This window comes from Camellia sinensis, chromosome 4 (assembly GCF_055761805.1).
Source record: "Camellia sinensis isolate YWXY chromosome 4, ASM5576180v1, whole genome shotgun sequence".
Lineage (NCBI taxonomy): Eukaryota > Viridiplantae > Streptophyta > Magnoliopsida > Ericales > Theaceae > Camellia > Camellia sinensis.
Window position 1 is genome coordinate 7,698,139 of NC_138964.1, and position 27,494 is coordinate 7,725,632.

The 27,494-nt window shown below is 37.2% G+C and overlaps 1 protein-coding gene and 1 long non-coding RNA gene across 13 annotated transcripts; both read left to right on the forward strand.

The window, feature by feature from the left end:
* Positions 1–293: 293 nt before the first annotated feature.
* Positions 294–26,682, forward strand: LOC114272473 (phosphoinositide phosphatase SAC4). 12 transcript variants are annotated; one of them, XM_028214186.2, is made up of 16 exons: positions 294–1,110; positions 2,276–2,480; positions 2,570–2,735; positions 3,365–3,587; positions 4,138–4,214; positions 6,419–6,606; positions 6,682–6,779; positions 6,956–7,089; positions 7,217–7,345; positions 8,993–9,374; positions 10,495–10,616; positions 10,995–11,108; positions 11,546–11,776; positions 22,546–22,698; positions 23,549–23,657; positions 26,080–26,682. In XM_028214186.2, the coding sequence occupies exons 1-16, from the start codon at positions 991–993 to the stop codon at positions 26,197–26,199; spliced, it is 2,571 nt and encodes an 856-aa protein (XP_028069987.2). In that variant the 5' UTR covers positions 294–990; the 3' UTR covers positions 26,200–26,682. The 12 variants fall into 12 exon arrangements, 8 of the variants coding, with proteins under 8 accessions (XP_028069987.2, XP_082780322.1, XP_028069990.2 ...); XR_014365991.1 differs by having other exon boundaries at positions 295–1,110; positions 23,512–23,657; XR_014365993.1 differs by having other exon boundaries at positions 295–1,110; positions 11,546–11,737; positions 23,512–23,657.
* Positions 14,928–15,257, forward strand: LOC145824473 (uncharacterized). The gene is made up of 2 exons (XR_014365995.1): positions 14,928–15,051; positions 15,099–15,257. It is a non-coding gene; the product is annotated as an uncharacterized LOC145824473 (long non-coding RNA).
* Positions 26,683–27,494: the final 812 nt, after the last annotated feature.

Here is a 27,494-nt window from a genome sequence, read left to right on the forward strand (position 1 = left end):
TACTGTTGATTAATTAATATTCTAAAAACAATGATTAATTTATTTTCAAAAATTATTGGAAGTGTTTTATTAGTATTTATTTAAGTTTTGTTTGACATGATTTAAAAAAATTAAAAAGTAAAAAAGTCACTATCATATTTAAGTTATATCATCTTATTTAAATTATATTATTTCTCTAACACAGCCCTTCAAATCCAACCCATACCTAATCTATATTTTATAAAAATTTAAAAAATAATTTATTTAGATCATTCCAAATCATACCTTATATTATTTATTATATTTTTGTGGGAATGGTGCGGTAACCCAGTGTGTGTGTGGCTTTCATTTTCCCTCTAGATCTGAGTTCCTCTCTCTATGTTTTCTGTTTATGTTTCTCTCTCTAAAAATAATCTAATACAAAACATCATCATCATCACCACCGTCATCATAATAATTATCAATCAAGCCAAATAGCTATCCATTTTCCACCATTTCTAGAGAGCCATCCCTCAATTTTTCTCCTTTCTCTGTTCGATCTTCCCCAAATTAAAAAGTTTCCATTTCCAAAAAACACACACACACACACTTTCTCTATTCATGTATGTTTCATTTTTGGCTTAATTTTTTCATTAGCTTCTGAATTCTCGTCACGTCCTCCTCGTTTTCCTGTATTGTGATCGAAGATCAGAAGAAGACTCTTCCCAATTCTCTCTCTCTCTTTCTCTCTCTCTATATATATATATATTATATTTGTGGTGGGTAGGGTAGATAATTGAGGGATTTGTTGTGAATGGAAGAGAAGGAATTGGAATGAAAAGGGACAAAGTCAAAAGGGTTTGCACAGAAAAATGCTGTATTTGAAGCAACCAAGCTGTGTGATGATGGCTTCTTCTCTATGTTGGGGACAGAGGTGATTTTTTCTATCGATTGAATGCGCGTGTGATTGGTTCCCGAGCCAGAGGCTCGGGATCTGAACCCACCACCACCAACACCGTCCAACGCCCTACAATGGCGTCGGAGAACGAAGACGAACCCACCCCCTCCTCTCCTGCTGCTGCGTCACCGCTTTCACCTCCACCTGCGCCTCACGGCTATATGCAGAAATTCAGGCTCTACGAGACTCAATCGGTACCCAAATCTTCCTCTCACTCTTATTATTTTGTTGTTTACCTCTCTTGACTTGCCTAGTTGCTACCGCTTTGATCCAAAATGGGATCTTGGAAACATTTTTTGGATTTGGTGCTATTAATGTCCCCCTTTTTTTTTTTTTTGTATATATATATATTATTTAACGTTAAAAAGACTATTATTATTATTATTATTGTTATTATTATTTTTTGGATTCAAAAAAAGACTATAATTTTAAATTTAGTTTTTCTTTGATTGGTTTGGTATTTGGATGTGTACTGGAACTGAACCAATTCTAGGTATTATACTTTTACATAAAATTGATGTCAGGCATGTGATTGATTGAATTGGGTTTATCATATGTTTGTCAATGCTCAAGTTAAATTTTAGTATTCTTTTTCCTGGCTCTGTAATAAACATTCATATAGGCCAAACAAAGATAAACGTACAGTGTAACTTGAATTAGTACCCCAGACAACTAGCCTCATAGTCCAAAGAGCCCCAACACAATACAATCACAATGACCACCTTTACAGATTTTCCAAAACTGTCAAGTCATGTAACTTGAATAACTACCAAAAGTTCCAGCTTACTTTCGTCAATGGTTTTAGGTCTTTACCTGAAAACAGTAGACTTCAAGTTGTGACATATACTGTGCGCTGTTGGAATATCTTTAACAGTCCCATGTCTGAATAATCTGGCTGTGAACATGCCTTCCTATCATTTTTGGAACTATGTTATCATAGTGGTTTCACTTGCAACATTTCTTCTATGGCAATTGCTAACTAGTGCCCCCGGGGTATTATTTAATTTTGAGATTTGTGTAAAAACTGCTCTGAAAATAGTGAAAAAGTTATAGAAGCTTTTAAATTCAATGACAAGTGTTTTGAAATTAGTGAAAAATGTCATGTGTTATTAATTTTTGTCCTTTTCTTGTGCCCCCATGGGGGACTTGTCAGGGACTTGTACAATTCTCTAATCTTATGCTTTAATATCAAATGTCAGCTACTTGTACAATTCTCATTGGAATAAACATGATGATTATAGCCTTGAAATTGATCAACACAATTTTTTGATGTGAATAAACATAATGATCAACAATTATTTGTATGAATTTGCAATAATGCACCACTTACACTATTCATTTGCATATATTATGCTGCAGCAATTTTATATGATAGGAAGGGATAAGAGTAGAACATATTGGAGAGTGTTAAAGATTGATAGGTCAGAGCCTTCTGAGCTAAATATTCGTGAAGATTCTACCACCTATACAGAGAGTGAATGCTGTGACCTGTTGAGAAGGATACATGAGGGAAACAGGTCCACTGGGGGACTTAAATTTGTCACCACTTGTTACGGAATTGTTGGTATGTGAACTCTTTAATTGCAAACTTTGTTCCTAAAGAAGCTCATGTGTCTTCATTATAATATTAATTGTGGTTCATTGTTTTTTTAGGGTTCATTAAATTTCTGGGTCCTTACTACATGCTGCTTATCACAAAAAGAAGGCAGATTGGTGCAATTTGTGGCCATAACATATATGCTGTCTCTAAGAGTGAGATGATTCCCCTTCCAAATTCTACTGTCTATGGCAACATGGCTAGTGCCAAGAATGAAAACAGGTAATTGTCCATTCTACTGGGTATATGTCTTCTTCAGAAATGACTATTTTATGTTTTATACTAGTTTCAATTTTTTTGTACTTTTTTTTGTTGTGCGACTATTTCGTTGTGTATCACCCTTTGACTGTTAGGACATGAGTAATTCTATTTTTGAATATCTCCTTGTCATGTTAGATAACTCTCATGCATTTCCAAGCTACATGTTCAAACTGAGTAAACTTTATGTATGTGCTCGATCAGTTTAAGATCATAACGTACTGTTGCTCAAAACATATTGCCTGCTCTTTGTTGTACATAGGGCACAAAGTTTGCACATGAAAATTATCTAAGTATGAAGCTTCTATGGTTTTAGCATCTGCAAGCTATATTTCTCATAGAAGCTATATGCAGTTGGAGTCTTGCCATTCTACAAATTTAGTTAGGCCAACTTGAGCCGTCTATGGGTTTGGTGTTAATTATGATTCACAAGTTATTACATGAATTGAGCTGAATGGGAAATTCTTATTTCTTGTTGCCATAATCATGTGGAAAGGTCTTTATGCTGCATCTTTTTCCTCTGAAAATTTTGGCCTAAAACTTTGGGGGGTTTAATAATTGATTTTATGTTCTCTGTTTCATTGATGATATAGATACAAGAAGCTCCTATGCATGGTGGATCTTACAAAGGACTTCTTCTTCAGCTATTCATACCATGTTATGCGTAGTCTTCAAAAGAACGTGTGTGATAATGAGGCTGGGCAGGTCCTCTACGAAACCATGTTTGTTTGGAATGAATTCTTGACTCGTGGAATCAGAAATATTCTCCAGAATACTTTTTGGACAGTTGCATTAGTGTATGGGTTTTTTAAACAGGTGAGGGTGTGCTCTGCTTTGTTGCTCAATTCTTGTATAAAATTTTCTTGAACTCAGATCTAATTTTTTTTTGGAGACAACAGATCTAATTTGTAATCCTAGTTTGTATACTAGAAAACATAAAACATAAAATTTTTATAATGAAATGCTTATTCGAAGCCCTTCTATTCCACGCACAAAAAAAACTAAAGGAATTTTTATTGGAGGTTCTTTTGTCATCCTTTTTATAGAAATAAGCATAGGGTAGGTTTGGGCACTGGACTGAGTTCTTTATGCGGTGCTGTTAATCCAATGTAAAATTTTCATTGGTTGTTTCTTAGTACATTATAGAGTACAATAAATTACCATATGATGTACATAAGCTTTCTCATTTGATATTATTTAATTAAAAGTAAAACTACATATTCCTAGATCAAATTAAAGCAATGATGTGGGATGAAATGAAATTGTAAGGTTCCTTAACTTAAATGCTTAACATATTATTAATAGGATTCGTGTATTAATCTTTGTTGTTATAAATCTCTTACTGTTATATGCTCTGTCGATCCAGGCTACATTTTCTATATCTGGTCGGGACTTCAAACTGACTTTAATTGCTAGGCGTTCACGGCATTATGCGGGTACCAGGTCAGAATTAATACATAATTGCAGAGGATATATATGCCTTTTTTTTTCTTTGTTCTTACTCAATAAGCATATTGTTTGAAAAAGTAGATTTCTTTGTTTTTGTTCTTCATGAGTTCATTGCCCTGTGTGTGTGGTTTTTCCTCAAAATTTTATTGCCCCTAGTGTTTTGTTACTGGTATAGGTTGGAACTTGCTCAAAGATATATCTAACCACATGGACAATGTAGGAACTTCTAGTGTTTATATTTCCTAAAGACCAAATGTATGATCAAATGCTATACTAAATTAGCTACCCATTTAGTTTCTTTTAATCACACTATACTAAATTCCGTTCAAATTATTGTATTTACTAAATTTCATTGGCTTCCCTGTCAATATTCTTTTATTTTCAAATTGCATTTTAACCTACAGTCCTAGACCTTCTTTACCCACGCGCCTCCAAGAAAGTGTGGGGACCCTTCTCTATTTTTTCACCACCCTTGGACACTGATGCGGCATCCCTGACTCATTTTTTGAAACGCTTGAAATTAGGTGTAACATGTTGCTTACAGTGAATACCCTAGCACTTGCATATTCATGTTGAGATTTATGCTCATAAAGGATCCAACGGGGTTTTTCCTTTAGAATTTATTGGTGGTTTAATAGAAGCAATTTAGTTTATTTCTTTTCTGGTGGTCTGTTGTGCTCACTCACTTCATCAATGGTTGTTGGTGGCTTCTTTAGAAGTGACCTAGTTCATTTCTTTTCTAGCGTAGTATGTTCACTTGCTGCATCGTTGTCTGTGTTTTGCTGTGTTGATAGCTCTGAAATTTTCAACTTTTTATCATTTGATAAACAAGAAGAGGATAATCTTGAAAGCTTTTGTATTGGTAAGATGGATTTTTTTTAAATTGTCTAAAGTCTAAACTTCCCATTCGTTATATGCTACCGTTACTGTATCTCTTTGGGTTGCCCCTTTTTCTTTAGGCCAAGATTTTTATTGTCTTTGTCATCTTTGGTGGGTGAAAGGCATAAATAATAGCAACAAATCAACAAAGAAGCTCGTAGTAGGCTCCTCGTCATGTTCTTCATGTATGTCGAAGAAAGTTGAAAGCCTTTCAAACTAAAGCTTCTATGAACTAAAGGACTTGTTGCTTGGAGCATCCAGCAATAATAGCTAAAATAGCTATTCAAAATCTTACTTTTCTATTTTAGCTATTCACTTTTTCAACATACACTCCAACAAGGCTCTTTAGTTTAGTGATCTTTGTTAAAATATGCTGTCTTCTATTTGGTTTTTTTTCCAGATAATACAATATTTTCATTTTTTTCAATGACTACATTTTTGTAATGCTTTTATTTTAGCTATCCAAAATCTCACTATATTTTTTTCTTCTAATAATGGTCATATTTTTTTAATAATGATATTCAGATAGTTATTACTTATAAATATAATATTTAGGTAGTTACCAAACACATTAGTTGTATGTAGAATCTACCATTTGACATTAAATTAATTTGCAAAATAAAAAATCTCAATACAAAATGATTAATTATACAAAAACTTTCTCAACTATTAGTGAATATTATCTTACTCCCTTCATCTATGAATCCGTACATTGACGTCCTTAACTATAAAAATCATACAAATGCCCTCCTTTTAAATATGGTTTGGAGAAGTAAAAGTGATACATTTTTATAATTGAAAGTGTCAAAATATTCAAATTCATAATAGCAGGCAAGTTAATATATTCACTACCAGTTAAGAAAATTTTAGTGTAATTTATCCAATCAAAAACTCCGAACATTAAACAAATGTTGGAGACAAAAATTTTAAAAAAAAAATATGAAAAGCTAGTGAACAGTTCCTCTCTTTACCTGGCTAGGGACTGTAGCAAAATGTTATTTTGATCAGCTTCCAACGAGACTGGTGGAGCATAACTTTGGGGCTGAGACTGGCTATTGTAGTGTTTTGGACAAAGCAGCTATGCTTCTGCAGATGCTCTTAGAGCTTTAATAAGATCCAAATCTTGGTTTGGTGGTGGATCTAGTTTTGCTAACTTTCTGCACTCTATTATGCAATTTTTTTGCTTTTTAATCTCCTTTGTCAATTTGTATACCTTGCATTTACATGGGGTGAAATTTTGTTTCAAATGAAAATACCGTTTACCATTTATCGCTACTTATATGTTGATGTTGACATCCTGTTGCTTTCATCTGATGTAGGTACTTAAAACGAGGTGTTAATGAGAAGGGCAGAGTAGCTAATGATGTCGAGACCGAACAGATTCTGTTTGAGGATGTTCCTGAAGGGTGTCCTCTGCAAATTACTTCTGTTGTTCAAAACCGTGGCTCAATCCCACTTTTCTGGTCGCAGGAAACTTCACGCCTGAATATTAAACCTGATATTACATGTATGCCTCTGCATGCAACTTGTAGCCACAAAAGTTTTCCCCTATATTTTCTAGACTGACTTTTTTCTCTTCCAGTGTCAAAGAAGGATCAAAACTATGAGGCCACCAGACTTCATTTTGAAAATCTTGCCAAGAGATATGGAAACCCTATAATTATTTTAAATTTGATTAAGGTAAGGTTTTAGAATTGTTGTAGGGATTATATAAATCCTTTTGCATCAGTATTTGTTAAGGGTTTTTTTTTTTTAAAACGGTTTAGATTGCTTAATGATACCTATTATAATGAAAGGCCAATAATTTTATTCAAGTTAAAAGACCTTTTAATTAATCTAACTTTTTCAATCTACAGACGCATGAAAAAAAGCCTCGAGAGTCCATTCTTCGTGCAGAGTTTGCTAATGCAATTGAATTTATTAATAAAGATTTATCAGAAGAGAACCGCCTTAAGTTCCTTCATTGGGATTTACACAAACATTCTCGGAGGTATTTTGATTATATGGTTATTTGTGGCTCTTCTGTTTTCCCATCTTTCTTATTTTCCAGTATCTCCTTGATAATTTTTTTCTTGCTGGAATAAACACCTGATTTTTATTTGTTGCATTTTGTCCAGAAAAGCTACTAATGTTCTGCTACTGTTGGGCAAAGTGGCTGCATATGCGTTGACACTAACAGGGTTCTTTTATTGTCAAGTGACACCAGCCTTGAGATCTGAGGGGTATGTAAATTGGCCTTGTATTGAGTAAGTTTTTCTTCCTCCCAAGATTTTCTGGATTTACACGTAAATTTCTTTTCTAATATTATCGCCTTCTTGTGAATGATGATAGCTTGCAGTAATAAGCATTAGCTTAGCTATCCATTTGTGCTATCTTTTTAGCATCATTGAGGTAACATAATTAGACATTCTGGAGCATGTTTTAAACCATGGTATGGTGTTTCAACATAATCTTGTTCCACCATTTTGGGTTTGGTGTTTTTACATTAGGACCCCACTCCCTTCTCCTCTAAAGCAGTAACCTTATTAACTTATTCATTTCATAGCAGTGGAACATGGTCCTATATGCAACCTCCAACTGAACTACCCAAACCACCCAGCGAATTTATACTTTTTTCAAGTATCTAGTTGTTAAAGAAAGGGTTCTGAATCAGACTGTTGCCTTCTCTCATATTGGTACTACACTCATGTTAGCAGATCCTTTAACTAAAGGTCTCACACCTAAGCTCTTTCAAGAACATGTTGCGCGCAGGGGCTTAGTAGAAAGTTTATTATGTTTAAACTTGAAATGAGTGTATTATGTTCGTGATAAATGTCATGTTATAATCATCTTCTGTTAGTAATGATTATGTTTGTTGTTTTCATTTTTCATACTTGTGCACAATTTAGAAGAAGATGTAAACAACGAGACCGTTATAGATGAATTAGCATTAATCACCATTATGTTGCTAATGTCATCTCTGTGATTTAAGATTCACGTATTCATGTTGATGGAAAATATTAACACTATAACCATTGTACAGTCTTGATCAATGTGTAAATCACTGACTACAATGATTTGGTGCTAATAATTTCATTGAATAGAATCTAATGGTGATGGTGCAATCTTCTAGTGGGAGAACGTTGGCCATATTATGATAATCTAGTGACGTACTATAACTATGCAAGCCAAGTGGGAGATTGTAAGATTTTTTCCTAAACATGGCTTAATGTGGCTTATGCATGATTATACTAGATTCATCTCATTAAGTAAGATACATGTACATCAATTAGATGGTGACTAATTATTGATGAATGCACCTATATATACATAATGTATAGAAGACTAATGGAGATAATGTCAACGCATTGAATGTGATAGATTCATTATGAATGAATCTTAGAGATGCATTATGTATCTATTATGAATATGTAAGATACATTAATCTATCTAATGAATTCATTAATATAGAAAATGCATTATGTATCATGAATGTATAAGATACATTAATCTATTTAATGAAGTTCATTGAATGAATGGATTCTTTGATGGGAAGAATACTGGTATAAATAGTGTAAGGTCCCTTCGTGTCCGCAATTAGCTTAATTCTCTGGGCAATGTTCATACAAGAAGTTAAGAGTTGAAGCAGTTTCATTGTATAGTGCTGCAACCCTGTTGAATTGCTTTTCTACTGCAAAAATTGGTTTTAAAAATTGAAGTGCTAGAATACTAACCTTGTTGGCCGGGTATTGAATTCTATCTTAGCTATTCTTCTGGTTAGTGGTTACTGGTGATGCTGGATCGCTTTGCACACCTAATCCTAGAAATTATAAGTGCAAAATTTGCATTTATTGTAATGATTTTGTATTATTAATTCCATATTATTTGATGTTGAAAATGAATATGTGATGCAGGAACGTTGATGCTGGTGACCAGTCTCTTGCCAGAGATTGCAACGTTGACACTGAGGAAAATGGCAACAGTGAGGATGCTGATTATTTAGAGAGGAAACTTTGTGGAGGTAACAATGTGGCTAATGGAAATCATTCTGTCAAGCCGCCCATGTTCCAGAAGGGGGTGCTCAGGACAAATTGCATAGACTGTCTGGATCGTACAAATGTTGCACAGTATGCATATGGGCTGGCTTCCCTTGGAAAACAACTTTGTACTCTAGGAGTCACAGATACCGTAAAGATAGACCTTGATGACCCTCTGGCTGATAAATTAATGGGGTTCTATGAGAGAATGGGTGATACACTTGCGCACCAATATGGTGGCTCAGCTGCCCACAACAAGGTGACTTAAGACTCTAATATGCAATGTTGCTTGCTAGTGCTTAAATTTACTTAATCTAAAAAGACTGATTCTACCTCAAATTTTAAGGTTTTGTTTGTAAAGTGGGAGTCAGATTTGCATTTTATGTTCTACAATAGTAAAGTTCTACTTTTGCAATTTGCATTATTGGGTGGAACCGTTGAAGTGTTTTGGGCATCTCATGATTGAAACTTTTTGTTCTGGTTGACATATTTAATGATTTGTTTATATACGGCCAATTGAACTACTAGTCGTTTTGGTTAGTATTTCATATGAGATCTCATAATTGAATTGTTAGGTTGCAAATCACTGCATGTTTCATGTCACAATCTTATCATAACTACACCTCTGGAGCAGATTGTTTTCTTCATGTTGAGAAAAGTATCCTTCACATGGCCATGTACAATGAAGAAAGAGTGATGTGATCACCATTAATGGAAATGTTAGGGGAAGGGGAAGACCTTATCTAGCATGGGATGCGGTAGTAAAATATATATAAGTTTATTTAATTTTATTAGGCATATAGCGTTTGATAAAGCGTAATGACAAAAAAGGATTCATGTACCCACATGGGTGGGACACAAGGCGTAGTTTGGTTCGGTTGGGTTGGTTATAGTGTAGCCTTTGCAAGGACTTGAGATTTTGTTTCGTTATATATATATATTTATTGCTTGTGCTTCTTATTGAGCTCATTAATCTCCAATGGAATATGAGGTTCCATTCAAAGCAGTGGATGCTAAAACTTTCCTATTTTTGGAACCACTTAAGCCACTGGTGTCTTGGTTTCCAAGGTTTGTGCTCCTTTAGCATATAAAAGCATTGAATCTTAAGCATAATTGAGAATAACGGGGAAGGCAGAATGGAAATGACACAGAGATGTAGAAGTTTGGGCTAAAGTTTCAACTTTGTCTTTATAATTTAAGTTCACTAAATGATATAATTTTCAAATTTTAAAGGTGAAGTATAGAAATCTCTTAGGACCCTATACCTGGAAAGGCATCTTGCCAATTGACACTCGTATTTTTGTTCATGTTGTTGGTCTGGCAGTTGTTTTTCCTGATTGTCTGTCTGTTTGACATCTTGAATATTTGATTCTGTTTAGATATTCTCTGAGCGAAGGGGTCAATGGAAAGCTGCAACTCAATCGCAGGAATTCTTTAGAACGCTTCAACGGTACTATAGCAATGCCTACATGGATGCAGAGAAACAAAATGCGATTAATGTGTAAGTCAGTTGTGGTAGCAATATTACTGAGCTCTACATATTCACTAGGGGGCGGGGGTTGGCTAAAACAGGATTTTTTTTTTCTCGTTATTCGAGAGTTGGCTAGATTTTCTTAGCTCTACAAGTTGGACATGCATTTTCATTCTATAATTCATCTATTCTCCCTAGGAAGTTCACCTGCACTTTATTTACATATTAATTATGGGGAATTATTTGACAGTGGAACAGAGAAAACAAAACACCACAAAATGAGTTGCAGCCCCCTTGTTTTGTTAAATTTTTTTCTCTATTCCACTGTCAAGTAATTCCCCATTAAGTTGTTGGAGTAAATATATGCATCTTTTGTAAGTAACTATTGTTTTGACTTTTTTTGAGCAGATTCTTGGGGTATTTCCAGCCACAAGAGGGTAAACCTGAACTCTGGGAGCTAGATTCTGACCAGCATTACAATGCAGGGAGAAATGGGATAACAAAATTGGTTGACAATGGAAGGTACTCAGCTTCTAAACAAGTTGTTAAATGTTATAAATGAGCCTTTTTTTTTGGGGGGGGCAAGTAAGAATGTCACTTTTTATAGAAAACCATCACAGAGCTCTCTGCGTTACCCCTTGCTTGATTCATGGGGAAAGAGTATTAAGTCAAAAGAATATTCAAGTGTCCTTCAGACTTCCACATTTTGAATGTGTTGTGATCTTAAAGTATATTGGGAAGATATTCAACAACCTACTAACATTTGCAATCTGTAAATATGAGATAAGACAATGGGTTGTTCACTACTTGTAGCTTTCCCCAAGTTCATTCTTAATGATGATCTATCGTGGAGTTGAGCAATATTTGATCTATTTGATGGAATTATTGTTTGATGATACTGCTTGCTTTAGAAGAGCCAGAAAATTATTGTATCGTTAACTATTGTGCCGTATTTCCAGGTCATTTTTCAAAAGATCCTTATCTGATGGAAATATTCTTCGTGAAAGCCGCTCACCCATGTCCAACACGAAAATCAAGCAGGACCTGTCTAACTCTGCCTTGTTAGATGATCAATCAGGAGGAGGAAGCAAAGGTTTGTGTGAATCAAGTCCAGAAATATCTGCTTGTGAAAGCGAGCTGACAATTTCAAGGTCTGCTTGCCCCCCTCTATCTCTACTGTTTCATTTGAGGTACATGCTCAAGTTGTATATCTCTGTCTCATTCCTACCTACTGTATTTCATTTATTGAGTGTGTTTCAGTTCCATTTTTTATCAATGACTGACTGTACCATTTCAACATCGTTCTTGAATTGTTAATTAAATTTTCATTCTTTAGAACATTACATAAACTTCAACTAAAATTGTGGAGAATATGAAATTGAATTGGTTTTATATATGTGATTGAGTGGGTTGAATCCTTCTCTCTCTGCTGCGATATGACATACTTTTTTAGGAACCCAATTGACTGTTGCATGAGAAGTACTTAAGTTGTTTTGTTGTGTCATGATTGTTAATGATGGGTATGATTAGTGGTTGATTTTTCAGGGACCTATGTGGAACCATTTTTCATAGACATCAGATTTGTATGAAATATCTTAGATGTTCACTGTCATTATCTTCTCTCACTTGCTGTCTTTTTGGATTGTGTTTCTTACCATGCTAATATTAATGTAGTTGTTTGCAGTTCTTTGTACTGTCAACATTTGCTGCAATATTGATGACTTCGTTGATTTCTTGCATCCGTATAGACGAACAACTAGATGCCTCCCATCTTTTCCTTCAAGCACCTTAGGTTTAAGAGGGTTTACTCTCATTCTCTTTTAGCCTTTGCTATTATCATTGTTTTTTTGTGCCATCATGAATGGACATAGTGGATTGTATCGTAAAATACGAAGACTTCTTTTTTGTAAGAATAGTTCTCCTTTTGGGTAAATTACAATGACATACCCAGAGATTTGGAAAAATACAGTGAGCCCTACAAGTTTGACATAATTACATTTAGCTCCCTCAAGGTTTTAATTGTAATAACACGTAGTTCCCTTTTCATTAGTAATTTGTTAGTCATATGGATAGAAAAATGATGTTTTCATTTCTTTTATACTGAAATATGTATATTTTACCTTATTTATCTGTCTTCGCCCAAAGTTCTGGTTCCTTTAGCCTTACTAACAGAGTGGTTAGTGTAATTATGCCAAAACTATGGAACTTATTGTATTTTCTCCAAACTTTTGGGGAGGTCAATGTAATTTACCCGTTTCTTTTTAACTTGTATGCATTTTGGTCATGCATTGCATGATAATTGTTGGGTACCATAAACAATAGTGCACCGAAAAATTTCAAATCACTTAAATTGATTTGTTTGGGTATATGATTGGTATAATGTTCTATTTGTGGATGGTTGGTGGTGAAGTGTCCTAGTGGAATCTTCTCATAGATGGTGGGCACTAAGATGGTGGGATAGTACCAGAGGAAGTGGAAAGAGCTAAAGCTGCTTAAAAGAGAGAGGATGACTTTGGATGCTGCTAATGCTTGCTAGAGATAAGGAAGATGGTTGGTGATGCTTACACATGCATGAGGGCCTCCTTATATAGGCTAGTTGGACCATGGAGGCGAAATCACCCTTAAACATATGGTTGATCCTCCTTGGTTTGATAGGATGAAGGTATCCCAATTGCATCTGCATCTAGGATTAGAGTCTGCATCAACTTATCAAGGAAATTACCGAGGTATATGATACGTGAGCATTGTATTTACGAGAGACTCTAGTGTTGGGTATGATAATGATATCACGTTTCTTTGTCAAAACCCGTCTCATCTCTTTAAATTTGGTCAAGGTGTGGTTGCCCTGAGGGAGGCAAACTATGCAACCATGATGATCCTCTAACTCTAGCCTCCAAGTCACATACTTGGATGGATGAGTCCCTAGGCTCTTCCCCCAGCCTAAGCGATCATAAATGTGATTGAAGTAGATAATTAATTGGAGAAAGGGAACAAGGCATAGGGGATCATGGTTTGACGGAGGATCCCTTGGCCAACTGTGACTCTGGCCTTGAAGGGAAGCGTCCAAGCCCATGCACAGCCAAACTAAGCTCGGCTTGATCGACAAGCCTAGTAAGCACGCACGTGATAGCCTAGCGCTAGGGGAGCACAAGCATGGCAAGCTCAGTGTAACCTAGTGCCTGGGCCTAGGGGCAACAACTTTTGGCATTTTGTTTAAGGCTTGGGATTTTTATTAGAGATAGCCGTAGGGATGAGGATTCTCGTTCTTAAGTTAGGTATTTTCAAGCTGCATGGAATGTTTGAAAATTCATTATGCCTCCTCGTCCATGGGGTATGTTTCTTCTTGCTAGGTTGAAGATGGCTTAGAATGCTATATGAAGGAGGATTGGTGAGCTAGCTATCAGCCTACCTCGACCAAAATGTGGCCGAATGGGCAACCTCAGGACTACTTGAGGGTGGGCTTTGGGCATCAACAAGAGGTGTCTAAGGTCTCTATATGGGATAGTGAGCCCCATAGATGGTGGCATCAAGGGGCATGAGTGTTGACATTGTGTGCTCTACACGCGATGGTGGTTTGGTGCATGCACCCACTATTCCTTACTTTCTAACCTCTTGAGGTGTGTTGTAAGGTTTTTTGAGCTATCGAGCCTTGTGTGCCAACTCTCATGCATGGTTTGGGTTCAATCTCACAAGCATGGATCTCGTGGCTTAAGGCATGCGGCACAGAGGCAACGCCGAACTTGTGGGCAATCAAATGACGCATGAAGACATGATGCTCTGGGCACTTTGTGCTTGGTCGGTGGGATGACCTTGCTCAGGAGGAGGCACACTAGTGCAACACTATGGGCACACAGTTTTTCTTGGTGGACTTTAGCTCATGTGCATGCATGTGGGTCGTGAGCGCGAGAGTGATCCTCAGTCTTGTATGGTGGCACGTATGACTTTGTGGTTGTATGATGTATTATTGATTGAGATAGATGTTACAAGATTGTATTACAAGATTGTTCATATTCTGTATATTACAATTCCTATATATAGAGGAGAAGATGGTAGTGGAGTGTGTGATAGTGGAGGTGGATGGTAGTGGAGTGTGTGATAGTGGAGGTGGTAGGTGTGGAGAAAGATAGTGGAGGTAGTAGGTGAGTGGTAAATTCTAACAGCCCCCCGCAAACTCAAGGAGGATAGAAACTAACCAACTTGAGTTTGAAGAGAGGAACAAAACAAGAAAATACATAAAAATAAAAAAAAAGATAGGAGACACTGTATGGTCGTGTCAGACCGTTGGTGAAGACACTGAAAGGTGGTGCCATAATGTTGTAGAGGACACTGGATGGTTGTGTCAGACCGATGTAGAAGACAGTTTATGGGGTCATGTCGGACCGTTGTAGAAGACAGTTTATGGGGTCATGTCGGACCGTTTATAGAAGACAGTTTATGGGGTCATGTCGGACCGTTGTAGAAGACAGTTTATGGGGTCATGTCGGACCGTTGTAGCAGACAATGTTGGGACAGTTGTTGTGACAGTTTACGGAGTCTTGCTGGACCCTTATAGAAACTAACCGGAATCAATGTCGGGACAGTTTACAGAGTCTTGTCGGACCCTTGTAGAAACTAACCGGAATCTATGTCGGGACAGTTTACAGAGTCTTGTCGGACCCATAAAGGAGCTAACCGGAATCAATGTCGGGACAGTTTACAGAGTCTTGTCGGACCCATAAAGGAGCTAACCGGAATCAATGTCGGGACAGTTTACAGAGTCTTGTCGGACCCATTAAAAAATCGCATCCTCAAAAGGTGCGCTCAATTTTGTAAAAAGGCGTGCCATCAAAAGGCGTGCCCAATCCATAAAAAGGCGTGCCATCAAAAGGCGTGCCCAATTCATCAAAAGGTGTGCCGGACATGATGGCGAGGCACGTGGGCGCCTTGGCTTGCGTGCCCGTTTGTCGGCTAGTGGCAAGAGGCGCGCGATGCGCGTGGCTGGCCCTGGCTATTTAAAAACAAGGTTGAGGCGAAGGCTGTGCATACGAGTCTGAAACCTCTGAACGCTCGGAGAGCTTGTCTCTGCAAATCTTGAAACACCCGGAAACCAACCCTTCTCTGAAACACTTAGCAACTCAAAAACATGGCCTCTTCTTCCCGTCCAGTTACCCAGAACCTGCTCACGCTCTTTCCAGAACTGAACGAGCCCACAAGAGAAATAACGGGTGCGCTGGCCAGTGAACCGCAACCAAACACCTCTGGTTTTGCTCCATTGAACTTTCCGATGCGGTCGGTGGAGCAAAAAATGGCGATGCAAACTGATATTGAGGCTAATCAGTATACTCTGAAGTCATGCGTGGAAACCATGACGGCGGTCACAAATTTGTCGAACCGGCTGCAGAGTAGGACAAATGAGGTGCAGCATTTAAACTCCCAGCTGGCTCTACTCCAACGCATGTATAAGGATGCGCGAGCAGAGATAAGCGTGCTAAGGGCAGAAAACAAGGAGCTGAAGCGGAAGGCCACCGTGATGTTCCGATTTGGAGGGCCGCCATATGCTGCAGTGGAGGAGTATGGGGGAGTGAACGTGCTCGGCGGCATGGGAAACACGGAGGCAACACCGTCAAGGACTGCCCAAGACGGAGGCAAGAAGAAGAGACCGGCGGCAGAGTAGAGAAGGGATGTCGGTGTGTGGCCGTCTGCAGAAAAGAAAACAAAGCCGTTGTTTTTGTTTGTGTTTGTTTGTTTGTTTTTTTTGTTTGTTTTTTTTGTTTTTTTTTTTTTTTTTTATGTGTAAAATTGTGATCGGGGGTGATCCCGGAGATAAATAAAATATGAATTGGTGTGCAAATTGGTAATTTTGTTTTTTATTTTTTTTATTTTTTTTTATTTTTTTTTTATTATTTTTTTATTTTTTTTTTATGTGGAAAGAAGAAAAAGAAAAAAAAAAAATATATATATATATATATATTTAAAAAAAGTGGAAAAGGTGATGATGGTGTTGGGTGGAAAAGATGTTAAAATATGTTAAAATGGAAAATATGTTAAAATAAGAATTGTGAATGGGTGGCCAGAGGAGGTTCGCATGTGCTGATGTAGTTATTTATGTTATTTGTTGTTGGTGGGTGAGTAGTGATAATAAAAACAATGGTGAGCACTGAGGGAGTGAGAGGGGCCGCGGAGGGAGAGAAGAATCTGAGAGAGATGTCTAGCTGGTCCAGCCGAGCAAGACACGAAGATCTCTCTCTCTCTCTTCAATGGATGAGGTGATGACGGCCGCTGATGCGTCGTTGAGTCTTCGATCGTACTCATCAGAGCCGTCTGTTGGGCCGTGGAACCGCCCTCTCCTCTCTGCGTTTCTCGCCTGTGCTCTCTAGGCCTCTTCTGTATCAATTCTCTTTTAGGGTTTTTTTCTCTCTCTATCGCTTTCTCTATCTCTTTCTCTCTCATATATGGCTGCGCAGGTAGAGTACAGATGTTTCGTCGGAGGTCTCGCCTGGGCCACCGACGGCCAGTCCCTAGAAAGGGCATTCTCTCAGTTTGGTGAAGTCGTCGACTCGAAGGTCCGTCAGAGACACCCTCCACACCAAGAAACTGAGGGGTTCGAGTGGTGTGAAGCGAGAGAGGCGGCGAAGCCGTGGTAGGCGGTGGTGATTTTTGTTGATGAGTTGGAAGGAAACTGAAGGTATGGGTAAACAAATTCCAGCGGGCAGCGAAGGCAAGGTTGCCGGCCGGCTGCCCGCCGGTGAGAAAACAAAATATGGGCCTAAATCTTATGGCTCTGATACCATGTAAAAATATATGTATTATTGTTTGAGATAGATGTTACAAGATTGTATTTCAAGATTGTTCATATTCTGTATATTACAATTCCTATATATAGAGGAGAAGATGGTAGTGGAGTGTGTGATAGTGGAGGTGGATGGTAGTGGAGTGTGTGATAGTGGAGGTGGTAGGTGTGGAGAAAGATAGTGGAGGTAGTAGGTGAGTGGTAAATTCTAACAGAGGTGCTCAACAAAGAGGTATGTTCTATTATAGCTATCAGCTTCGTCAGAGGACTTTGCTAACACAGTTGGGGGCTTGTGTGGTTGTGGCACTTGAGGATCTAATATGGGCTAGGTTGGGGGCTTGGTTAGTTCCTATCCCCCTTGAGTTTGCGGGGGGCTGTTAAAATCCACCTACTCTCCACCTACTTCATCCACCTCACCTACTCCACTAAACCTCCTTACCTACTACACACTCCACTTCACCTAACCCACTATCACCTCCACTACACCTACTACCACATTACCTTTACCTACTCCACTACACACTCCACTTCACCTACCTCTACTCCACTACACACTCCACTTCACCTAACCCACTATCACCTCCACTATCACCTCCACTACACCTACTACCACATTACCTTCACCTACTCCACTACACACTCCACTTCACCTACCTCTACTCCACTACACACTCCACTTCACCTAACCCACTATCACCTCCACTACACCTACTACCACATTTTCTTCTATATATAGATTGTATAGGAATTGTAATTAATGAATCTTGTAATCTATCAATCAAGACATCAATCAATAATACATAAATTCTTACATGGTATCAGAGCAAGGTTAAGAATTTAATATTTTTTCGCTTCACCGGCGGGCGGCAACCTCGCCTTGGCCGCCCGCCGGACCTCAACCTAGTCCGCTAGAATTGTCTACTACATACCTACCTCCTTATCATATCTTTAACATCTCATTCTCTCTCGGCATCATAGTAGCCGTGATACTGCTCATACTTCTGGACAGCGGAGAGAACATCGTCTTTCTCGATCTTTCCGCCGACGCCGGTGGCGAGATCCAAGGCTCCGGCTTTCGACATCACTCTCCCCAAATAGTCCATAGCAGCTTCTCCACCGGAAAGATACTCCTAACAGCAGCGGAAAAAAGGTGTTTCCCTCAGCCAAACAAGGCTCAATAGCTGTGGTCCTCATCAAAATACGTGTAATTTGCTACTCCTGAACTTGGTTTCCCTATCCTTGCTAACAAGCTTCTCAAATGCTTCCGGGCCATGTTCTTCTATGTACTTCTCAGCAGCAGTTAGAATGTCATCTGGCTTACTGAAGATGTCCTCCTTCCTTGGGACATACTAGACGTTAACAGTCTGCTGTGGGTTAAGAAAGAAAGGCCTCAAATAATGCTCATAAACATATGCAGCACCACTGATACTCTTTATGATGGTGGATATTTCAATGCCATTACAACACAGCACCTTGAAATTTATTTTATTTTATTTTCTTATCTCTCTTTCTGACCATTACAACACAGCACCAGCACACTTGTTCCCACCTTTCATCATGGTCTCCACTTTCTTTTTCTTTTTTTATATTTATTTTAATCCATCTTTTTGAAAACAAAACCAATATCACTTTTTTTAATTCCTTAATTTATTTTAATAACATGAGTGGCCTCTCTTTTCCACCATCTCCCTCTTTTTCTACACAATATTTTTGTACCACCGCCCACTCCATGATTTCCATATTAATATTATTATTATTATTATTATTATTATTATTTTCACAAAAAAAAAAAAAAAAAAAAAAAAAAAAAAAAATTCATTCCAGTTGATTTTTCTGCCTTACCACACCTACCATTCGAGTTTGCCAAACACACTTATTTTATTCATGTCAGGATCAACCCCGATCATAATTTTACACGAAAAAAAAAAAAAAAAAAAAAAAAAAAAAAAAAAAAAAAAAAAAAAAACCACCATAACACACCCAACACCCACAGTGGGATTTTTCTTCTCTACTCTGCTGCAGATCTCTTCTTCTTTCCTCCGTCCTGGGCGGCCCTTGACGGTGCTGCCTCCGTGTTTCCTACGCCGCCGAGCACGTTCACTCCTCCATACTCCTCCACTGCAGCATACGGCGGACCTCCAAATCGGAACATCACAGTGGCCTTCCGCTTCAGCTCCTTATTTTCTGCCTTTAGCACACTTATCTCTGCTCGCGCATCCTTATACATGCGTTGGAGCAGAGCCAGCTGGGAGTTTAACTGTTGCACCTCATTTGTCCTGCTCTGCAGCCGGTGCGACAAGTTTGTGACCGCAGTCATGGTTTCCACACATGACTTCAGAGTATACTGATTGGCCTCAATATCAGTTTGCACCGCCATTTTTTGCTCCACCGACCGCATCGGAAAGTTCAACGGAGCAAACACAGAGGTGTTTGGTTGAGGTTCACTGGCCACCGCACCAGTTCTCTCTCTTGTTGACTCATTGAGGTCGGGAAAGAGAGTGAGTAGACCACGGGATGAAGAGGCCATATTCTGGGTAGCTGAACGGGAAGAAGAGGCCATGTTTTTTGGGTTGCTGAGTGTTTCCGAGAAGGGTTGGATACAGAGTATTTACAGATTGTTTCAGAATAACAAGTTCAGAGGTTTCAGTCTGGTTTGGTTTCCTCCGCCTCCACATTGGTTTATATTGACACTGACGACGCGGCCAACACGCCGCTCTGTCGCTCACGTGCCTCGCCGCGTCTCCGGCTCACCTTTTGATGGCTCGACGCTTTCTGTCGGGCACGACTTTTGATGAAGTGGGCGCGCCTTTTGAGGGCGCAACTTTTGATGGCACGCCTTTTGACAAAATTGGGCACACCTTTTGAGGGTGCAACTTTTTAAGAGTCCGACAAGACTCTGTAAACTGTCCCGACATTGATTCCGGTTAGTTTTTACAAGTGTCCGACAAGACTCTGTAAACTGTCCCGACATTGATTCCGGTTAGCTCCTTTATGGGTCCGACAAGACTCTGTAAACTGTCCCGACATAGATTCCGGTTAGCTTCTACAAGGGTCCGACAAGACTCTGTAAACTGTCCCGACATAGATTCCGGTTAGTTTCTACAAGGGTCCGACAAGACTCTGTAAACTGTCCCGACATTGATTCCGGTTAGTTTCTACAAGGGTCCGACAAGACTCTGTAAACTGTCCCGACATTGATTCCGGTTAGTTTCTACAAGGGTCCAGCAAGACTCCGTAAACTGTCACAACATTGTCTTCTACAAACGGTCCGACATGACCCCATAAACTGTCTTCTACAACGGTCCGACATGACCCCATAAACTGTCTTCTACATCGGTCTGACACGACCATACAGTGTCTCCTATCCTTTTTTATTTTTATGTATTTTCTTGTTTTGTTACTCTCTCCAAACTCAAGTTGGTTAGTTTCTCTCCTCCTTGAGTTTGCGGGGGGCTGTTAGAATTTTCCATCTTTACCTTCACCTACTCCACTACACACTCCACTTCACCTACCTCTACTCCACTACACACTCCACTTCACCTAACCCACTATCACCTCCACTACACCTACTACCACATTACCTTTACCTACTCCACTACACACTCCACTTCACCTACCTCTACTCCACTACACACTCCACTTCACCTAACCCACTATCACCTCCACTATCACCTCCACTACACCTACTACCACATTACCTTCACCTACTCCACTACACACTCCACTTCACCTACCTCTACTCCACTACACACTCCACTTCACCTAACCCACTATCACCTCCACTACACCTACTACCACATTTTCTTCTATATATAGATTGTATAGGAATTGTAATTAATGAATCTTGTAATCTATCAATCAAGACATCAATCAATAATACATAAATTCTTACAACTTGCATGAGTTGTTCGGTTGTGGGTAACATTTTCAATAGGAATGGTTGTGCTGGGTTGCGTTGCTTGGTGCCTCGACAAAATGAACCTCAATTGGGCAAGCCCTTGCTTGTGGTAAGCTTGGTGCAGTGAAGGCGTGCTTGGTGCACTTGAGACGTGGAGTATTCTTGTGGCATTCAGAAATACAAAACTCTTTCTGGGGGTTGTTCTCACTGACAGCTTGAGGTCTTGCTGAAGACTAAGACAGGTACATTCTTTAACACTTAGATGGTTTGAAGGAAAAAAAAAAGGCGGGCTTGGACTTGGTGGAGTTCAAGTGCTACATGGGACAAAGTACTGACACACCAAAGAGATGTCCTGTGACATCAAGCTAAGGGGTGCCAAGCCATATAGCTACCGAGTAGGGTTGGCCAAGTGGTGCTCTAGGCCTTGCCTTGGATGCCCCAGTGCTTTGGGTTGTTCTCTAATACCATGCCTTAGCTGGTCGAGTGGTGCTCTAGCCGAGCCAAATTGTTGTGCACATTAGCTAGCTAGGCCACCATACTTGGTGGTTCAAGTGCTTCTGCTTAGGCTAGGTTCATAGCAATAATGGTCTATTTGAAAGATGACGTGATGCCTACAAGGTGCCACTTGGAGGTTCTTTAACCTAAGTTGGAAGTAGTGTGGTGCCTACTGTCCCTGTCACGTGATGGCTATCAAATAACCATACTATTACTAAATTTGCTTCCTTCAATTTTTATTCGTTTTTCCTTTATATGGTATTTGCTTCATTATCAGTTAACCCAATTGGCTTACTTTCACTTACATCCATAAATATAGAAGTGTTATATGGATATTGATATTGATATTGATATGGATCTAGATTTGGGTTTTGTGATAGAATATGATCTTTAATATGGTTCTAGAAGTTCAATATGTGATGAAGCTTACTGGCAATCATTGCTTAGGCTAGTTTTGTAAGAGATGATGTGGTGCCTACAAGGTGCCACTTGGAAGTTCTTTAATCTGAGTTGGAGATAGCGTGACACCTACAATGCCTGTCACGTGATGATGGCCATCAAATAACCACACTGTAACTACATTTTGCTTTCTTTAATTTCCCCCCTTTTTTCTTTTGTATGGTATTTTCTTCATTATCAGACTCAGTTAACCCAATTGACCTACTTTCGCTTATATCCATATGTATAGATGTGTAATTTGAGATTGCTATGCATCTAGATTTGGGTTTGTGATAGAAACATGATCTTTGTTATGATTCTGATATAAAGCTTTTTGGCAATCAATTGGTTTTATGTAGGTATCCTTCCTCGGTACCTCGTAGGCAGCTTTTTGCAGATATGCAAAGAGACAGATTCCTTGACAATGATCAAGGGGATACAAGCTCAAACTTTGTTGATCTAGACTGGTTATCTTCCTCTGGTAATTCTTGTGATGAAGAGTTATATGAGAGGTAATTATTAGTTAATTGCTGATAGGGCAAAATCTTGTTAGGGAAGTTACCTATTTTTAATTTATACACAGTTGTAAACTTCACCTAAGTAGGAAAAGTTCTATATCAAAATGTGAAAGAAAGAGTTGTTGGTCCTATATCATTTTACTATTCTCATGAATCACGTCACTACTACAATTGAAGCTTACAGAAAACTTTTAAACTTCTGATAACAAGATTGTGTTGATTTTGTTAACAAGTAACTATCAGTTTGTTATCCTTGCATGTTCTCCGGTCTTTTTCTTTTTTCTTTTTAATGAAAAAAATCAAAAGTTTGTTTTATTGTTCGTTGTTATTCATTTATTTTGTGCACTGTAGCTATATATGTGTTTAGACTTGATGTATGTTACACTATTTGTGTCATTATTTCTTATTTTTATCTTTCAATGTTGAATGGAAATGCCATAATATTGCTGTCAACTGTAAGCATTTTGATGATATTAGTAATAAGTCTCTTCCTTCCATTGGTTTCTACCTTGAGGATATTCTAGCCATGTCCCTCTATTCTTTTTGAAACATCTGTCTAAGTGTGTTAACTATGACATTTCCAGACAGTTTTTTTAATTTTAAAATATCATTTAAAAATCTGAAATTGTTTTCTAGATAATAAACATGGTTACTGTACTCGATCATAAATTATGCTAATAATTCTTGACTAATCTTTGCTTAAAATTTGTCCTACCATGAAGTTGCCCTGAAAATTTCCATGGTTAGGCTTATTGATTATCTTGAACTGTATTGTTTATTTTCATTGTACATTATGAATTGTTATAGGAGAAAATTCGTCAACCCCCCATTTCTTATGTTGTAGCTCAATGCTCATTAGTTCTCCAATTGCGGGAGTGTCATCGGAGAATGTCATTAACGGGATAATGGGAGACATGACTCCATCTACCAGCGAAAATGGATCCAGCATGAAGGTTAGTGCCTTCTTTTATCGTGCCAGTCAAGTATACACAATTATTATGTGATCATTTAGTTATAATATTAGATATGCATAAATTGCACGAAACTCAGAAAAATGAAAGCTATTCCTTGCCAGCCATTTTGCAACATGCCCCACATAATGCCTTAGATTGTTTTTCTTTTCATGTTTTGATTATTCACAAAAATTGTGTTAAAGATTGTTCATCGTAGAATCAATCATTTGGTGTCTTTAGTGCATTGCTGAGGGTGGACTAGAACTAAGGAACACCGACACTTCTAAGAAGATGGCTTCTTGTGTTAGACACCGACACGACCCTTGTCGGACAACATGCCCTACTATTTTAAAAAAATTTCTAGATTCAGAAATGCTTCAAACACTTGAACACATGTTTCTATCGCTTAGACACATGAAACACATTACTAGTTTGAATAAATTAACTTATAATTCAATAATAAAATAAAAATAACATAAATTTATACTTATTCTCTTGCTTTAAACTTTAAAAATTATTATATTTGGACGGGTAAATTACACTTACCTCCCTTGTGGTTTACCTTAATTACAGATACCTCTCCTATGGTTTCAAAAATTACACAGACTTCCCTTACTTTTGAAAATAATAGTCAGATTCCCCCTTCTGTTAGAACCATGTTACGAAAGTAACCAAACAAAGTGACATCAACAACAATAAACACATAAATGCGCAAAATACCCTTCCAATTTTTCAGTACCTGTATACTTTCCCTCCAAACAACATGATAATGATGAATATTTTTTTACACCAAGTTAATTTTTTATATATGTATATGATTTGAACTATCTTGTACCAGGAATGTTGGTTATTTAAAAATTAATTTTGCACCAAAAAAAGAAAAAAATCATGTGAAAATGATGAGCATTTTTTTTTTAATTTTAATTTTCTACACCAAATTAATTATTATATTTTTCATAATTTTAAAAAAAAAAATTGATTATGAAAATTAAACCAAACAAAAAGTGTTATGATTCACTTTCCCTATATAGTGTGTATATATGTTTTGAATTGCTTTGTACTGGAAATGTTGGTTATGATAGTATAATACATTGACCTTTAAATAATAAAAAAATAAAAAATAAAAACCAAAAAGAGAAATAAAAATAAGAATTCAAATAGGAAACAAAAAGAGAAATAAAAATAAAAAATCCGATATGTTTGGTTTCAATTTTCTAGATTCAATTTTTTGGAAATTGAGCTTTTTATTTTTCGTATTTTTTTGTTTTTAATGAATATTTTTAAAATTTTAAGCAATTTTTTTTTTTAAAAAAAAAACTTTTTTAGATGCGCCTTACTTAGATATATCTAAAAAGTAAAAGATTTTTTTTCACAAATATTATACTTTTTAAGTGTATTTATGTTAGGTGTTTCTAAAAATTTCTAAAAAAATTACTTAAAATATAAAAAAAAAATTTATTGAAAAAAAAAAAAAAAAATACAAATTTTTTTTTTTAAAATTTTCTGCAAAGTGAATCTTGAAAAGTGAAACCAAACAAGTTAGGATTTAAAAGTTTAGTTATGTTGAATACATTCCTAAATCCTGTGAGGTTTTTTTTTTTTTTTTTTCAATGGCCTTGCACGGTGGGATATAAAAGTTTAGTTATGGTAACTTTAAATTTTGAAATTTTTTTATTTCAAGAATGGTTTTGAAAAATAATTATAAAAAAATGGTAAATTTTATAATATTAATAATTAAGAACATAAACTTTTTTATGAATCTATAATAATTCCTTAAATTTAAGTGTAAACTCACTTGGAGATAGAAACTGACAATAACCTCAGATAGTAGGTCACTAATTTATCTTTATGTGAGATTTGGTGGGTTAGATGAGGCAATGTTAGAGTAGTCAGGTTGATAGAGAGAGAAAGATGGAATGGGGTTATTTTAGTCATTTAATGTTATTTTTTACACCGTTTGGAACAAATTTACCCCATTTGAAACTGTAGGGGAGGTATTTGAAATTAAGGTAAACTTCAGGGGAATTAAGTGTAATTTACCCCATTTGAACTAAATATTCATATATATGACACATAGTGATTGCTTATCTTTATATGCCATGACAAATATACAAAATTTTATATTTTGTGTGCGCCCATCACGTGTTGTGTCTTATATTTTTTGAAAATTTACATGTCAGTGTGTCTGTGTCTGTGTCTGTGTCTGTGTCTGTACTTCATAAGACAAGGATATTTACATTCATCGATTTTATGAATAGCTGCTTCTACGTTTTTTCCTTAATGAAATATGCCATTTATACAAGATTAGCTTTTGTTTTAACATGATCTAAAGAGAATTTTGGTTGGTGAATGTAGTTAGTTTTTGCTTTTGTTTTTATCCTCAATGCTTATATGGATCTCTATTTTCCTGTTATATTGGTAGGAAAGGGAGCAAACAGGAACAGAGCTATCCTATGATGATGCCCAGAATTTCGAAGGTCTCCAAGAATTTTCTGCTAGTTTTGTGCGCTGGGTGACCTACGGAGAGACACTCTGCATTTGAGTCTTAGCTTGTTTTCCCCTGCATGCAGTTTTTATATTTCTTCTTGCTCAGCCCCGACCTGTCCAATGCATGCCCTTTTGTGGAGGAGTGAATGCATAGAAGCATGGGGACAGTAGTCGAAAGAAAGGAAAAGAAGCCGGTGGTACTGTAGCTGGATAAGTTTCGTATGAGAACAATTTTCCTCTCGTGTATGACTTGCAGCATTGATTCAATAGCGTGAACATTGGTCAGAAACTGATAAGAAAAGAGTAAATAGCCAACAGTTTTAAGATTCTTTTAGGAGCTGTTATTTTTTCCTTTGTATTTGGGAAGTTTATGCACTTGGTAGTTTTTGGTGTTGTAAATATATATATATATATATAAATACTCGTGGGGGTACTCCTCTGTTTACCGTTTTAGGTTATTGTTGATTCTTTAAACCCCATTCATGTGTTTTGTTTGGACACTTTTAACTCGCAATGAAGTTTGTATCATATTCTCATAGACCGACTACCACAGGGCTAATGATGTTTATTGTTATTGGGCTGAGTTCTTCTGTTGTCTGCAATGTAACCGATGAAATAGGTAATCTGAAGAAAGAAAAAGAGAGAAAATTTTGCAGATATTCAGCCCTATTGGCTGTTGGCTTCTTATCTGAGGTGGGTCTCTTGTGGATCCCTTAATTGAATTATAAAAAAGAGTAATGATTCATCCCCCCTTTTCCTCCCACCCCCTTTGACCCCCTCTCTCTCTCATTGGTTACCTTTTCTTTTTCTTTTTCTTTTTTTTCCTGCTCCTCCAATCACCCCCTGCCACGTGGCAAAGGGGGTGAGGGGGTAACCCCCAAAAGGGGGTACCAAGCATTATTCTATAAAAAATTATTATATGTTTGTCATTGAAGAAAAGAAAAGAAAAGAAAAGAATTCATGTAATGGATTTCACTGGAGTAAGACATAAGTTTTAGTTCTAATTTACTTTGATTTCCTAAGTTTTTGGTTTTAATTTAATTTGATTTATTGTCACGCGCTGGTATGAAGTCAAATGAAAGCTTGAATGTGAGAATTTGGTACACTTAAATTAGAGATTGGTATTTTGTATAGTTTAACTACATAAAAATACAAAACTTATACAATTCCTAAATATGTTTCTTAAAATTTCTGTTAATCAACTGCGGCAAATATTGTCAAAATCTGCAGACTTCAACAATTTTTCATTAGTAAATTTTGAATTGCGTAAGCCAATCATAGACATGCATATCACATTATAACAAATTAGACAAATTCAAGGACAACCTTCCAAGGGCCAAAAGTTACTTC

What these genes read in the sequence shown, in the direction of transcription:
- LOC114272473 (XM_028214186.2), top strand. Translation starts at nt 991, where the DNA reads ATGGCGTCGGAGAACGAAGACGAACCCACCCCCTCCTCTCCTGCTGCT. An exon ending in GTAAATTGGCCTTGTATTGA is followed by an intron (nt 7,346 to 8,992) that starts GTAAGTTTTTCT and finishes TATGTGATGCAG; the next exon opens with GAACGTTGATGCTGGTGACC. An exon ending in AAATTGGTTGACAATGGAAG is followed by an intron (nt 11,109 to 11,545) that starts GTACTCAGCTTC and finishes CCGTATTTCCAG; the next exon opens with GTCATTTTTCAAAAGATCCT.